The 14435-nt window shown below is 46.3% G+C and overlaps 1 protein-coding gene across 1 annotated transcript in view; it reads left to right on the top strand.

Moving 5' to 3' along the window:
* Positions 1–7531, top strand: part of LOC146788765 (uncharacterized) — a 180042-nt gene extending 172511 nt beyond the window's left edge. Inside the window, exon 5 of the mRNA XM_085629933.1 lies at positions 3761–7531. Within this exon, the coding sequence (XP_085486059.1) occupies positions 3761–4012 (252 nt within the window). The 3' untranslated portion in view covers positions 4013–7531. The remainder of the gene's footprint in view (positions 1–3760) is intronic.
* The last annotated feature ends 6904 nt before the right edge of the window (positions 7532–14435 follow it).

The raw sequence follows: 14435 nt of genomic DNA, 5'->3' as shown, positions 1-14435 counted from the left end.
AACATATACCGTAGTCTTTACCCTAACGGACACCGCAAACGATCAGACAGGAAACAAAGGGGCGTGGACCAGGGTTCGGGAATCCGAAAGCCAAGCACCGGATTCGAGGCTAACCAGGGTTTGTATAGGAGGGAACGTAGGAGGACTCCACTTCCTTAAGGGATCGTCTCAAAAGTGTGTCACCATAAGGGATCATCTAAAAAATGTGTCACCACAAGGCCAGCAAGTAAATCTCTATGCCACAGTCGAAACCCACGTAACAACTGCGCAAGGGATCCGACCTCTAACAGGGAGGTCATTTCACAGCAAAGAAAGTCATTCTGGAGCACAGAGAGGTTATTCTGGTGCAAATGGAGGACAGTCTGAAAGAAATGGAGGCATTCTGTGACAAAGGAAGGTTTACTCTAGAGCAAAGAGGAGTACCTTTGGATCAAAGGAGGATCATTTTAAAGCAAAGGTAGGTCACTCTGTAGCAAGGAGAGGTCATTCTAGACCAAAGGGAGTTCATTCTGGAGCAACGGGAGGTCATTTCACAGCAGAGGGAGCTCACTATGGAGCAAAGGGAGATCATTCTGGAGCAAAGCGTGGTCATTCTGGTGCAAAGGTAGGTCGGTGTGGAGCAAGGGGATGTCATTCTGGAGCAAAGGGAGGTCAATCTGGAGCAAAGAAAGGTCGTTCTGGTGCAAAGGGTGGTCATTATGAAGAAAATGGAAGACATTTTGGAGCAAACCGAGGCATCCTGGGACAAAGGGAGGTCACTCTGGAGCAAACAGAGGTCACTCTGGAGCAAAGGGAGGTCATTCTGGAACCAAGGGATGTCACTCCGGAGAAAAGGGAGGTCACTGTGAAACAAAGTGATGTCATTCTGGAGCAAAGGGAGGTCATTCCACAGCAAAGGAAGCTTTCTCTGGAGCAAAGAATGGTCATTCTGGGGCAAAGGGAGGCAATCTGGAGTAAAGGGAAGTCATTCTGGAACAAAGGGAGGTCCCTCTGGAGCAAAGGGAGGTCATTCCGGAGCAAATGTAGATCATTGTGGAACAAATAAAGGTCATTTCACAGCAATGGAATGTCATTCTGGAGCAAAGGAAGATCATTCTGGAGCAAAGGGAGGTAATTCTGGAGCAAAGGTAGGCCACTCTGGAGCACAAATAGTACGCCTTTGACCAATGGGAGGTTATTTTTTAGCAACGAAAGGTCAGAAAGGTCATTCTGGTGAAAGGGTGGTCATTCTAAAGCAAATGGAAGACATTTTGGAGCAAATGGGGGCATTCTGGGACAAAGGGAGGTCACTCTGCAGCAAAGAGAGGTCACTCTGGTGCAAAGGGAAGTCATTCTGGAAGACCGGGAGGTCACTCTGTAGCAAAGGGAGGTCATTCTGCAGCACAGGGAGCTCACTCTGGAGCAAAGAAAGGTCATTCTGGGGCAAAGGGAGGCCACTTCGGAGCAAAGAGATTTCATTCTGTAGCAAAGAAAGGTCAGTTTGGAGGAAAAAGGAGGTCATTCTGGAGCAAAGAGAGGTAATTCCGGAGTAACAGAAGGCCATTCTGGAGCAAAGTGAGGCATTCTGAAGAAAAGGGAGGTCACTTTGGAGAAAAATGAGGTCACTCTGGAGCAAAGGGGGGTTATTCTGGAGCAAAGAAAGTTCATTCTGTTGCAAAGGTAAGTCATTCAGGAGGACAGGGAGGTCACTCTGTAGCAAAGGGAGGTCATTCTGCAGCACAGGGAGCTCACACTAGAGCAAAGAAAGGTCATTCTGGGGCAAAGGGAGATCACTCAGGAGTAAAGGGAGGTCATTCTGGCTCAAAGAGAGGTCATTCTGGAGCAAGTAAAGGTCATTCTGGAGCAAAGGGAGGTCATTCCTGGGCCTCTCTCCCCAATCACCCATCCTGCTGGACCTGACACTTTCTGACTCTTTGACACCAACAGCTGCACTCTGTAAATTGGGTTAGATTCCTAAGATTGTTACCTTCTTATATTATTATCAAGTCCAGTTGTAATATCTGAAGCTCTGCTTCATGGGACAGCTCCATCTGGTTCACGCATTCTGTTCTGAGGGTGCTGGTCAGACAAGTAATCCTGAGGGTGCTGGTCAGACAAGTAATCCTGAGGGTGCTGGTCAGGCAAGTAATCCTGAGGGTGCTGGTCAGACAAGTAATCCTGAGGGTGCTGGTCAGGCAAGTAATCCTGAGGGTGCTGGTCAGGCAAGTAATCCTGAGGGTGCTGGTCAGGCAAGTAATCCTGAGGGTGCTGGTCAGACAAGTAATACTGAGGGTGCTGGTCAGACAAGTAATCCTGAGGGTGCTGGTCAGACAAGTAATCCTGAGGGTGCTGGTCAGGCAAGTAATCCTGAGGGTGCTGGTCAGACAAGTAATCCTGAGGGTGCTGGTCAGACAAGTAATCCTGAGGGTGCTGGTCAGACAAGTAATCCTGAGGGTGCTGGTCAGACAAGTAATCCTGAGGGTGCTGGTCAGGCAAGTAATCCTGAGGGTGCTGGTCAGACAAGTAATCCTGAGGGTGCTGGTCAGACAAGTAATATCTTCCATTCCCCAAGATGTGGAGCTCCGGGGGGGGAGGGGTGCTCTCTCTTCCAACTGTTTTTTCCTGTCCTCGTCTCTCAGGAGCACGAGTCCAGCAGTGAGAGGTGGGGATACAGGGAGGTGGATCCCCGATGCTGGTCCAACACACACGTGGCAGACTTCAGCGGTTCTGTGCATTCTACCTTATCTGTTTAAGCATATTAAGAGGAGCATTGTAAGAAACTCCTATGGGGAGTATAGCAATTAGAGTCAGAGCAATGCGGTGCCCACATGAATAGCATTGCAGTAAAATGGAAATAGTGCCACTTAAAGTAATTGTAATGTCTCTCCACTATTCTGTGTTTTGTTTATGTAGATCCCCCAATTTCCATCACCCGTTATATACCGGCACATATTCATAAATCATATCGTAAGGCCCTGGAGTGTGTGATACCCCAGATTCCAGCTCAGCACCAGAGGGTGGATGTCACCATCCCTTGGTGTATGCAGTGTTGGTCTGGGAGTCAGTGTGACAGTGAGAGCGTGACGTATGACTGTGGAGCACTTTTGAATGGGTTATGACTGTAGGGGATTGTACTCGTAAAACTTCTGTGCTTAATTATTTCATGTATAAATAAGTGGACATGTAAATAACAATGCACATTGTGATGAGTTTAGAAAATGTAATGTCTTGTTCAAATTAATTGTGAATTGTGCAACCGTGGAAATGTGTATTTGATCATATTTATATAAAAAGAATGAGTTTTGAAAAAATGTACTCAAATTTTTTTTATAAATAAAGAATGAAAAAATAATTAAAGAAATTGATGTGTTGAGACAATCTTTTGAAATTGCCCTAGATTGTTGAGCTTTAGATAGCCAATGGTAAAGCAATAGAGGTTGGTGGGAGTTTGCTTTTGCAAAAATATATATGGTTTTTCCCCCCTTTTCCCCTTCCCCCTGCTCCCAGACCTAGTAAATCTTACATTGTAGACTTCAGGGCTTTCCACCTGCTTTAAGGGTCTCTTGAAGCTTTTGCTACTTTCTGTCGCTCAGCTATTGAAGTAACCTTGACACTGGCAACATCTCACATGAGATTGTGGGTTTTTTCACACCATCTCATGAAGTAGGCTGGCACACTACCATCTGTGCCTGGGTGGGGACCAGGATCAGGATCATAGGATGACTTGATATCATGAAGAGGATTGTCACCAAAATCTTATGAATTGTTTCTACAAATGCAGGTGCAGAGCCAGGAGTACCAGCTACAGGATGAAGGCCTGGAGTGCCAGCTACAGGATGAAGGCCTGGAGTGCCAGCTACATTGGAGGGACAGGACGCGCACCGAAGACCCGGCAGTCACATATCTCCTGCCCAGCATCTACTCGCTGATTGGAGAAGATAACGGGAGCCGGCTTTCCATGCCGGAGCCAGCGATTATATATACACAGCTGAACCACAATCCGACACCGGCCTTCTCTACCAGCACCTTGTGAGATCTCATAGCATCACTTCTGTTTGGAGATGCGGCATTCTGGTGCACCGGCTCACTAGTGCTTGTCTGAAAGGTCCCACGCATACTCTGTGGAGATGTTCATTTCCTGTGTAGCTCATCAAGTTGAGACGTTCTCCACTGGATCAGTGCTACAGATGTGCCTACAGGTTGGCCCACAGTATGTGCAGTGTAACCGTATGCATTGAAAAATAACTAGGTTTTGACTTAAGAAAGACCAAAGTGATGAGTGCAGGTTGTGCTGTGAACAAGTGCAGCAGCCAAAGGGCAGAGCACGTAAAGCCATACGCCTGCCTCAGCGTAACATTTAAGGCGCACCCAACTTGGCCAATCAGTAGCGGTGGAAGTAATGTCCAGTGTTAGATCCCTCATCACCTCTAATGATACCTTGTAAGTAATGTCCAGTGTCAGATCCCTCATCACCTCCAATGATACCGTGGAAGTAATGTCCAGTGTCAGATCCCTCATCACCTCCAATGATACCTTGGAAGTAATGTCCAGTGTCAGATCCCTCATCACCTCCAATGATACCGTGGTAGTAATGTCCAGTGTCAGATCCCTCATCACCTCCAATGATACCTTGGAAGTGATGTCCAGTGTCAGATCCCTCATCACCTCCAATGATACCGTGGTAGTAATGTCCAGTGTCAGATCCCTCATCACCTCCAATGATACCGTGGAAGTAATGTCCAGTGTCAGATCCCTCATCACCTCCAATGATACCGTGGAAGTAATGTCCAGTGTCAGATCCCTCATCACCTCCAATGATACCGTGGAAGTAATGTCCAGTGTCAGATCCCTCATCACCTCCAATGATACCGTGGAAGTAATGTCCAGTGTCAGATCCCTCATCACCTCCAATGATACCGTGGTAGTAATGTCCAGTGTCAGATCCCTCATCACCTCCAATGATACCTTGGAAGTAATGTCCAGTCTTAGATCACTCATCACCTCCAATGATACCGTGGAAGTAATGTCCAGTGTCAGATCCCTCATCACCTCCAATGATACCGTGGTAGTAATGTCCAGTCTTAGATCACTCATCACCTCCAATGATACCGTGGAAGTAATGTCCAGTGTCAGATCCCTCATCACCTCCAATGATACCTTGGAAGTGATGTCCAGTGTCAGATCCCTCATCACCTCCAATGATACCGTGGTAGTAATGTCCAGTGTCAGATCCCTCATCACCTCCAATGATACCTTGGAAGTAATGTCCAGTGTCAGATCCCTCATCACCTCCAATGATACCTTGGAAGTAATGTCCAGTGTCAGATCCCTCATCACCTCCAATGATACCTTGGAAGTGATGTCCAGTGTCAGATCCCTCATCACCTCCAATGATACCGTGGTAGTAATGTCCAGTGTCAGATCCCTCATCACCTCCAATGATACCGTGGAAGTGATGTCCAGTGTCAGATCCCTCATCACCTCCAATGATACCGTGGTAGTAATGTCCAGTGTAAGATCCCTCATCACCTCCAATGATACCGTGGAAGTAATGTCCAGTCTTAGATCCCTCATCACCTCCAATGATACCGTGGTAGTAATGTCCAGTGTCAGATCCCTCATCACCTCCAATGATACCGTGGAAGTAATGTCCAGTGTCAGATCCCTCATTACCTCCAATGATACCTTGGAAGTAATGTCCAGTGTCAGATCCCTCATCACCTCCAATGATACCTTGGAAGTGATGTCCAGTGTTAGATCCCTCATCACCTCCAATGATACCGTGGAAGTGATGTCCAGTGTCAGATCCCTCATCACCTCCAATGATACCGTGGAAGTAATGTCCAGTGTCAGATCCCTCATCACCTCCAATGATACCGTGGAAGTAATGTCCAGTGTCAGATCCCTCATCACCTCTAATGATACCTGGGAAGTAATGTCCAGTGTTAGATCCCTCATCACCTCCGATGATACCGTGGAAGTAATGTCCAGTGTCAGATCCCTCATCACCTCCAATGATACCGTGGAAGTGATGTCCAGTGTCAGATCCCTCATCACCTCCAATGATACCTTGGAAGTAATGTCCAGTGTCAGACCCCTCATCACCTCCAATGATACCTTGGAAGTAATGTCCAGTGTCAGATCCCTCATCACCTCCAATGATACCTTGGAAGTAATGTCCAGTGTCAGATCCCTCATCACCTCCAATGATACCTTGGAAGTAATGTCCAGTGTCAGATCCCTCATCACCTCCAATGATACCTTGGAAGTAATGTCCAGTGTCAGATCCCTCATCACCTCCAATGATACCGTGGAAGTAATGTCCAGTGTCAGATCCCTCATCACCTCCAATGATACCGTGGAAGTAATGTCCAGTGTCAGATCCCTCATCACCTCCAATGATACCTTGGAAGTAATGTCCAGTGTCAGATCCCTCATCACCTCCAATGATACCGTGGAAGTAATGTCCAGTGTCAGACCCCTCATCACCTCCAATGATACCGTGGAAGTAATGTCCAGAGTCAGATCCCTCATCACCTCCAATGATACCGTGGAAGTGATGTCCAGTGTCAGATCCCTCATCACCTCCAATGATACCGTGGAAGTAATGTCCAGTGTCAGATCCCTCATCACCTCCAATGATACCGTGGAAGTGATGTCCAGTGTCAGATCCCTCATCACCTCCAATGATACCGTGGAAGTAATGTCCAGTGTCAGATCCCTCATCACCTCCAATGATACCTTGGAAGTAATGTCCAGTGTTAGATCCCTCATCACCTCCAATGATACCTTGATGGCACAGCCTTGGCCATCAGTGGGCAGAGTCTAGGAGGCAAAGCTTTCCCCAGTGTACACAGGGGACAGCAGCTTGGCCAACCCCCCACTCCCATGTTCATGATTTGTTTTTAGGCAACAAGGCAGCCTCTTATCCTGGCTAAACATTTTCCAAAAATACATGTAAAAGATTTTTTTAAAGAATGGTGAAATGTGAGAGTTATGGAGAAGATGGGTAGAATTTCAGTTCTAAAGGAAACTGGGATCAGGTCTGTGTGCCCGCCAGTTGGAAAATCCACCCAGCCAGAAGTGCCTTTTTCTAAAATTTGACCGACATTCACGATGTTCGGACTCCCCCTGCTCTCTTTCCGGGTGGTCACAGGTGCCTGGAAAACACAGTTCACAACAGGACGCGCCGAGCCTTCTCCTGCCATGTAATGGAGGAACAGATTGTGCTGAGTTGTTCCTTTTATCAGGTTTTGTATCAAGTGCTTGAGGGCATTTTCCAAAGCTAACACCTTCTGCTGTTGAAGGACTGCTCTCCACTTTTTAGGAAAAGATTTTTATTGCATAATAATTTGATAAAAAACAATTTGTATTTTAATTAAAATTTCAATTGTTATGTCTCATGCTTTAGTTAGTTAAAACAATGCATGGAGACACAATAAAGGCCGGAAATATGCACTTTACAGTTAAAAAGTATTGATAAAAGTTATATTTGGTGCACACAAAATAAGTTTGTTTGGTACATGTTATATAAATATAATTTAGCCAAAAACGTTCATTCTTATTATATTGGTTCCAATGTATATCTTAATCTAAAGTCCAAACCTATCCTGTGCACGAAGCATTTGCAACAATATTGTGATGCATTGGACGAGTCTGAGGCTCAGGGCTGTGCTTATGTCGGCTCCAGGGGGAGGTGACTGCTGCCTGCATGTGCGGACCTTCCAGCTGTTGAACTGCGGACGTCATTCGAGTCTTTGCGCATCTAAGAGCTTAGGACACAAAGCCGTGCAGCTTATTTATGAGAGCCCGCGTCACTTTTGTGCCACGTAAAGTGGTGCATGCATGACGCAAGGCTTGAATCAGACTTATGAAGCCGCGCCTAGGCCTCGTGCGTGGCCTCATAAATCTTGAGTAAGGCCGCGCGGTGCAAAACGATGCGTTGCCTTACTCTGTTGCAAGGAAGGCGCTCCATGGGTGTTGCAGGGGGTTTTCCCAGGCAACACTTATGGAATTTAACTCTGCCCCAGATTTACAAAGTGATGTAAACCTGGGATGCGCCAAATCCATACGCCTCCCGTGGTGAGGTGTAACAGGGAGAAATATGTTTATTTCCTCTCTGTTTTTCGTCTTTTTATGTGCTGCACTCTGCAGCACTGATAGAAGAGGAAAACGCCTTGCAAGATAGTTTTAGTGCCAGACGGTTCCCCTTCCTGCATAAAGACAATCTGCCTGCAACGGAGGCAGCTTTGCACCATGGTGCAAGGGTGCCCGCGTTGGCTCTAGCCTGCTGAAACGGCACCAGCGCTGGCAGAAAGGACAGGAATGCACCATATTGCTTAAATACGGCCCATTGCTGCCCTTTCACTTTGGCGTAGGGCAGCCCAGCAAGGTGTCTTGATGCACTGTCCTACGCGAAAATCCCATAAATGAGGTCCTGGATGTGGGTAATTATTTTCTATCTCTTTTCTACAGTCTCCATTTGTCCTCCTTGGATGATGTTTGCACCCCGGAGTGAAATCCAGGCTTGGCAATGCCCGAACTTGTCTTATCTTGAATTAGAAAGCATATAGCTACCTAAAGGCTTCCCAGCGATGTGAGAGTCAAAGCCTACACCTATGGGGCTAAACATGACCTGAGATTACTGGGGGAATATCCAAGTTTTGAGACGCATCCTGAATCTGAACTCGTCCAGCTCCATCCTCAGACTGATTGGCATTGAATTACAAAGTTTGGGGGAAGCTAAGAGAACGATCTTCCACCCCATGTGGCCTTATGAATCCATGGAACTGTCAAAGGACCTGTGTAGGAGGGTCAAAAGACCTGTGTAGGAGGGTCAAAAGACCTGTGTAGGAGGACATCGCAGGTCAATAGGGCTCTGACCATATGAGGGTCGTTGCCATTTATAGCCCTGTGTGTACGACTCAATGCCTTGAATTTGTTTCTCTGCTCCATGGGAAGCCAATGAAGAGCAGTCAAGGCTTTTTAGCAGAGGAATGTTTATGTATTATTTCAATAATTCTGGCCACAGAGTTTTGCAACACCTAGAGTCTTTTTTGGACTGATTTAGGGGAACCCAAATATGGGGAGTTTCCGTAATCCAGGCGTGAGGAAAACAAGGCCTGAACTACCACTCTTCTGCATGACATTGGCAGTAGCGCCAGAATTTCCCTCAACATCCTCAGCATGACAAAACATACACTGGTCAGTTTTTTGACTTGGGATTCCATTGACAGAGAGCTGTCTAGCCACACCCCCAAGCTTTTAATGGGATCGGACGGAACTGGCAGAGCCCCTAGACTATCTGGCCACCCCAATGATGATACTGGGGAAGGATAGTTCCCTATAACCATTAGTTCCGATTTGTCCCCGTTTAGTTTCAAAGAACACCTTGCCATCCAGTGCACCACCTTCCCCAGGCAAGGGCCTAACTGAGGCTGAGCTCCCTCACTCGAGGACTGGGAAATCACAAGCTGTGTGTCGTCAACATAGGACACAATTGAAACTCCTTATTCTTTGACAGTGGAGGCCAGCGGTCTCACATAGATATTGAAAGGGGGAGCCTGAGTGCTGAGCCCGGCAGAACCCCACATTTCAAAGGGTCTGTCTCAGAGTAGCGGGGAGGTTCCAAAATCTGGAAGGCTCTTTCTTTTAAGAAAGAAACGTACCATTCTAAAGCAGTCCTCCTTACGCCAATTTCCCTCAACAATAGTGTCAAAGTCCTGTGGTCGACTCTGTCAAATGCTGCACTCAGGTCGACAAGGATAATGACCGCCGCTCCTCCCTTATTTAGAATGAATGTTACCTCCTCAGCTACCACAAGCAGTGCCGACTTCTAACTATGCTTTGGACAGAATCCATTCTGGGAGTTGTCCAAAAGCCTTCCACATGTGTAGACAGATGCTGATTGTTATGCTTCTCTGAAACTTTCCCACACACCGGGAGTGTCGATATCAGCCGGAAGTTCCCTGGGGATGCCGGGTCAAGATTTGGGTTTTTAGGCTTGACCACTGCGTGTTTCTATTCTTGCAGGACTATTCCTGTGGAGATTGACAGATTTAGTAGTTTCCAAATAATGGGCAAAATGCCTTGGCTACCCTTTGACACAATGTGGGGAGGGGCTGGGTCTATAGGGGTGCCCGATTTCACTTCCCCAAATAGATTGAGAAACGTTTCATCCGTGATTAGGGGAAAGTTATTAGGACATTCTGTCTCTTCTAACAGTGATACAAATTCTGGTCCTGTATAAAGAACTCCCCTTGCAAATTGCAAATCAACATATATATGTCAGCCACCTTATTTTGGAAAAATGCTGCTAGTTTATTACAGCTTTTAGGGGCATTTAGAGATGATTTTACAATATGAAATAGCTCCTAAGGAGCGTTAGCCACCTTACCTATTAGTTCTTCATAATACACGGCTGTGACCCTTTTTTATCTCTGGTTGGCAGTGCCGGGTGGCTGCTCGGTTAGCAAGGTTTGTATTATGGTTGTATTTAAGTCTCCACTTTCTAGTTTTTACAACCCTTTTTCAAGGAGATTAGAGATTCATCAAACCAAGTTGCCAATTTTCCTTTATTTCCCTTTTTTAAAGTGCATTTTGGGGATCAAAGTATCAAGGGAGTTATTGATCTACCCACTCACCATGTCATTGGCACCTGAGGATCGAATTGATCTGGAATTGGCAAATATTTCTAGCCAGGGGTCTTTCTTCAGCCTTGACCATTTCTGGCCTTGACACATGGCTGTTTAACACCTACCAGAGAGAGAGGCCCTTCCAGAGTAAATGTAATGAGGGCATGGTCAGTCCATGCCATTGGATTAATTGATAAAGACTTATGGTGAATGGTTAAAGACAACCTTTATTGAAAGCTATCCTAGTGGTAACTATGGATGGCAGCCTTCAGGCTAAGTCTTGAAGGAATCTAATATTCTAAATAACAAGAGCAACCCTTATGTGCTCGTGAACCGGGTAGGTACGAAGCACAAAACAATATTCACAAGGAACTCATTTGAAAACAATGATTCATAATTTGTGACTTCATTTGTCACTCTGAATTATTCACAACATAGTTTCTGAAATATGACTTTTCTTCACAAAAACCATACCAAATCAATTGTAAATCAACATTCATAGTAAGCCCACACAAAAAACTATTTCCTTTTTAATTATACCTAACCTCAGCCAAGGTAGGTGTTGTTTAACCTAAGGTTCGTTTATATCACAGACTTTTTATCAAAAATGCATATATACACAATTTAAATTGCTCTTAACATTTATAGTGATGTGTGACCCCAAGTGAAAAACCATAACCTATTACAATGCTTATGTGTGACAAGGTGAAAAGAAGAATTAAAAGGTTATTGGGAAATTATACAAGAACAGACTTGTTACAATTACAAATGATTTAGTCAGAACTGTCTCTTTTATATGTTGTCGACGGCAGACAATAAAAGGCACACCTATGTCCATGTAGGATCCAGTATATATATTTTATGTATGTTCGGTTACTACCGTGAATAGTAACTCAAGACGTCTCCCATTTAATGCAGACGCCCGTCTCACAATCGAGATGTCACTGCAACGGATACAGAAACCAGGATACCGATGGTAACCGAACATACATAAAATATCTCCTCCCAGTTATTCGAGAGGACGGGCGAACGAGACTAAAAATCACTGCGTTAAGAGATAAACTATTCTCAGTGAATTTGTACTGGAACATTCCGACATATTATTCGTCAGATACGATCTGAGACAGTGGATTGGAGTTGGGAGATATTCATCTCTTCCACTTATCGCCACATACTGGATCCTACATGGACATAGGTGTGCCTTTTATTGTCCCCAGAAATAGTCCTGAAGAGACCCGGTATCTAGAGTGGGTCGAAACGCCGTTATGGTTAGGTTAGGTATAATTAAAAAGGAAATAGTTTTTTATGTGTGGGCTTACTATAAATGTTGATTTACAATTGATTTGGTATGGTTTTTGTGAAGAAAAGTCATATTTCAGAAACTAGGTTGTGATTAATTCAGAGTGACAAATGAAGTCACAAATTATGAATCATTGTTTTCAAATGAGTTCCTTGTGAATATTGTTTTGTGCTTTGAAGGAATGTAAAGCAGCTTGTTTTACCAGTCTATAATCTCCTGAATGATCAAATGAAAAGACAACCACACCAGGTATATATTTAAAATATATGTATATAGTATAAAACACACCCCTCTAGTCTCTTTATGAGACTGGAGTTCGAAGTACTTTAGTTACAAGTGTTTAAGCATCAGTAAAAGCACAAATACACGTTTGGGTTTTAGGGGCGTACCAAACCATATACTAAAAAAGTGGTATAAGTACCACGACTGAAATAGGCAGTAGGCCTTTTGCCTCTAGAATCGCTGGGACCCCGAGGAACCACCCAAGGTAGTGACACAGCGGACCCACGGGGCCGTATGCAGTGTGGAAACACAACCACGGGTTCCTATTACTTTCTACGGGGAATGTCGCGGTTGGAATTTTAAAGATTAGGGACACTTCTAATCGAACTAGGACCAAACCCTTTTGGACTTGGACAGTTCTAGGGCTAGCACCCTCGAGAGTACTGGAGTACTGGAGTTACCTCACCCAGGGAAGCCGTGTGCATAGGTGCCTTTTGTTGTCGGGTCGCGTCGCCGATTTCTATGGAAGCCTGAAAAGAACTGCTGCTGCAGTGAAGAGGAGAAGTGTCCGGAGAGATCAAAGCCTGGATCTAGGATGTAAGGAGCCTGAAAGCAGATGGGACAGAGTCTGGGTCACTTGCCAGTGACCTAGGGCAGGATGGACCAATGCCCACAGATGTCGGGTGCTTCAGGTGAGTTGACGGGTTTCTTGACTCTTCAGCCACGAGGTCCAGGAGGTGTTGACGAAGTCCATGAGCCGGATTCGAGCTGTCACACAAAGTTTGTCGACTGCTGCAGGGTCGGCGACCAGAACGGACCCAACAAGCCTTGGCAACGGCAAGTCTCAGGAAATCAGAGAAAGGACTGCGGTGCAGACCAGCAAGGTCTGATGGACTCACCCAGCAAAGGTAAGTAAGAGCAAGTCTGGGGCAACCAGAAAAGCACAAGTAGAAGTAGAGTTGTCTTCGTGGAGTCCTGCTAGCCAACGGGCTAGTGATCGCGAAGGAGCCTTGAGCGGTTGCACTTGGAGCTGGCCCATGGGTCATTCGTGGAGTGGAGGCCAACAGTCTTTCGTGCAGGAGGTGCTCAAGGCTGGGGCTACTTGGAGCCCAAAGCACAACTTCGAGGATGACCAGGAAGGTGTTGTTGCTGCAAAACTTTACAATGTCCAGGGGTCACTGTTCCACGTTACACGCGATACCCTTGGGCCGCAGCTTTGCTGTGAACTCAGGGTAGTCTCGGGGAAGTCTGTAAATCCACCTCTGGTGATGCAAAGACTTCGGCGTCCGGCGGGCGTTTCAGCAATGCAGACCGGTCAGTTGCTTCTTTGGTGCCTGCCAAGCAGGGGAGTCACTCCTTGACCCCAAGGGAGATTTCTTCCATCTTCTAGTCTTGATAGAAAGTCGAAGGTCCAGGATATATGTTTCAGAGGTTCGTCCAGGGTAATCTAAAGTCCTAGGGACTGGGTTCCTATACTTATACAAAGTTTAGGGGATGGACTAACTCTAAGGCTCCACCTATGGGTGGGCCTGGGGTGGGGGTGATTACACCCCTTTCCCATTGTCCAGTTTTGCGCCAGAGCAGGGGCTGAGGGCCCCTGCAACCAGTTTGAACCGGGCTATGCACAGGGACACCTTGTGTGCCCTAGGCAGTGTCTCAAAAGCATTCTCTGAATGCACCCACCCTGCCCCAATACACATCTGCGTGTCTGGGGAGGTGGTTTCACCTCCCTGTGACAGGAAACCTATTGTCCAGGCCTCCCCTGCTGGAGTTTCCCTCAGCAGCAGGAGGCCAGACCCGTGTCTGTAGCAGAGGCATCCATTTTGTGATGCCAGGGCTCAGGAAAGTCCTACCGGGTTTAGCTAGTGTGAACATTTCTCACCCTCTAGAAGGGTGGAATGCAACCCCCGCCGCCAGAATTGGCGGGGGGGTAGTATTCCAAAGCGTTTGACACCAAACACGATATGTTTTGATGCAGCCATTCCAAAGTTAGCATTTACCGCGAGGTTATAATGCACTTAAGAGTATATGGTATGGCTGTATCACAGAACAGCCATAAGGAAGTATTTACGAATGCTGCAGAGGGGCTCAGCTCATGCTTGGGCACCCTCTCACATAAAACCAAGCACTCTGCCTTCAGGATTGTCAAGACCTGCCATAGGAGTGGCTTATAGGTTTATATGTGTCTGTATAAGGTAGTGATATAGATAGCCTATACCACAGTAAGGGGTGCAAGCACACCCTTACCCAGGTTGCAGTAGCAGACCTGTGGTGTCATTTTGGAGTGCTTCCCAGGGGTG

This window comes from Triturus cristatus, chromosome 10 (genome assembly GCF_964204655.1).
Source record: "Triturus cristatus chromosome 10, aTriCri1.1, whole genome shotgun sequence".
Taxonomy (NCBI): domain Eukaryota; kingdom Metazoa; phylum Chordata; class Amphibia; order Caudata; family Salamandridae; genus Triturus; species Triturus cristatus.
Note: the sequence above shows the minus strand (reverse complement) of the source record. Positions and strands in the feature narration are given on the sequence as shown.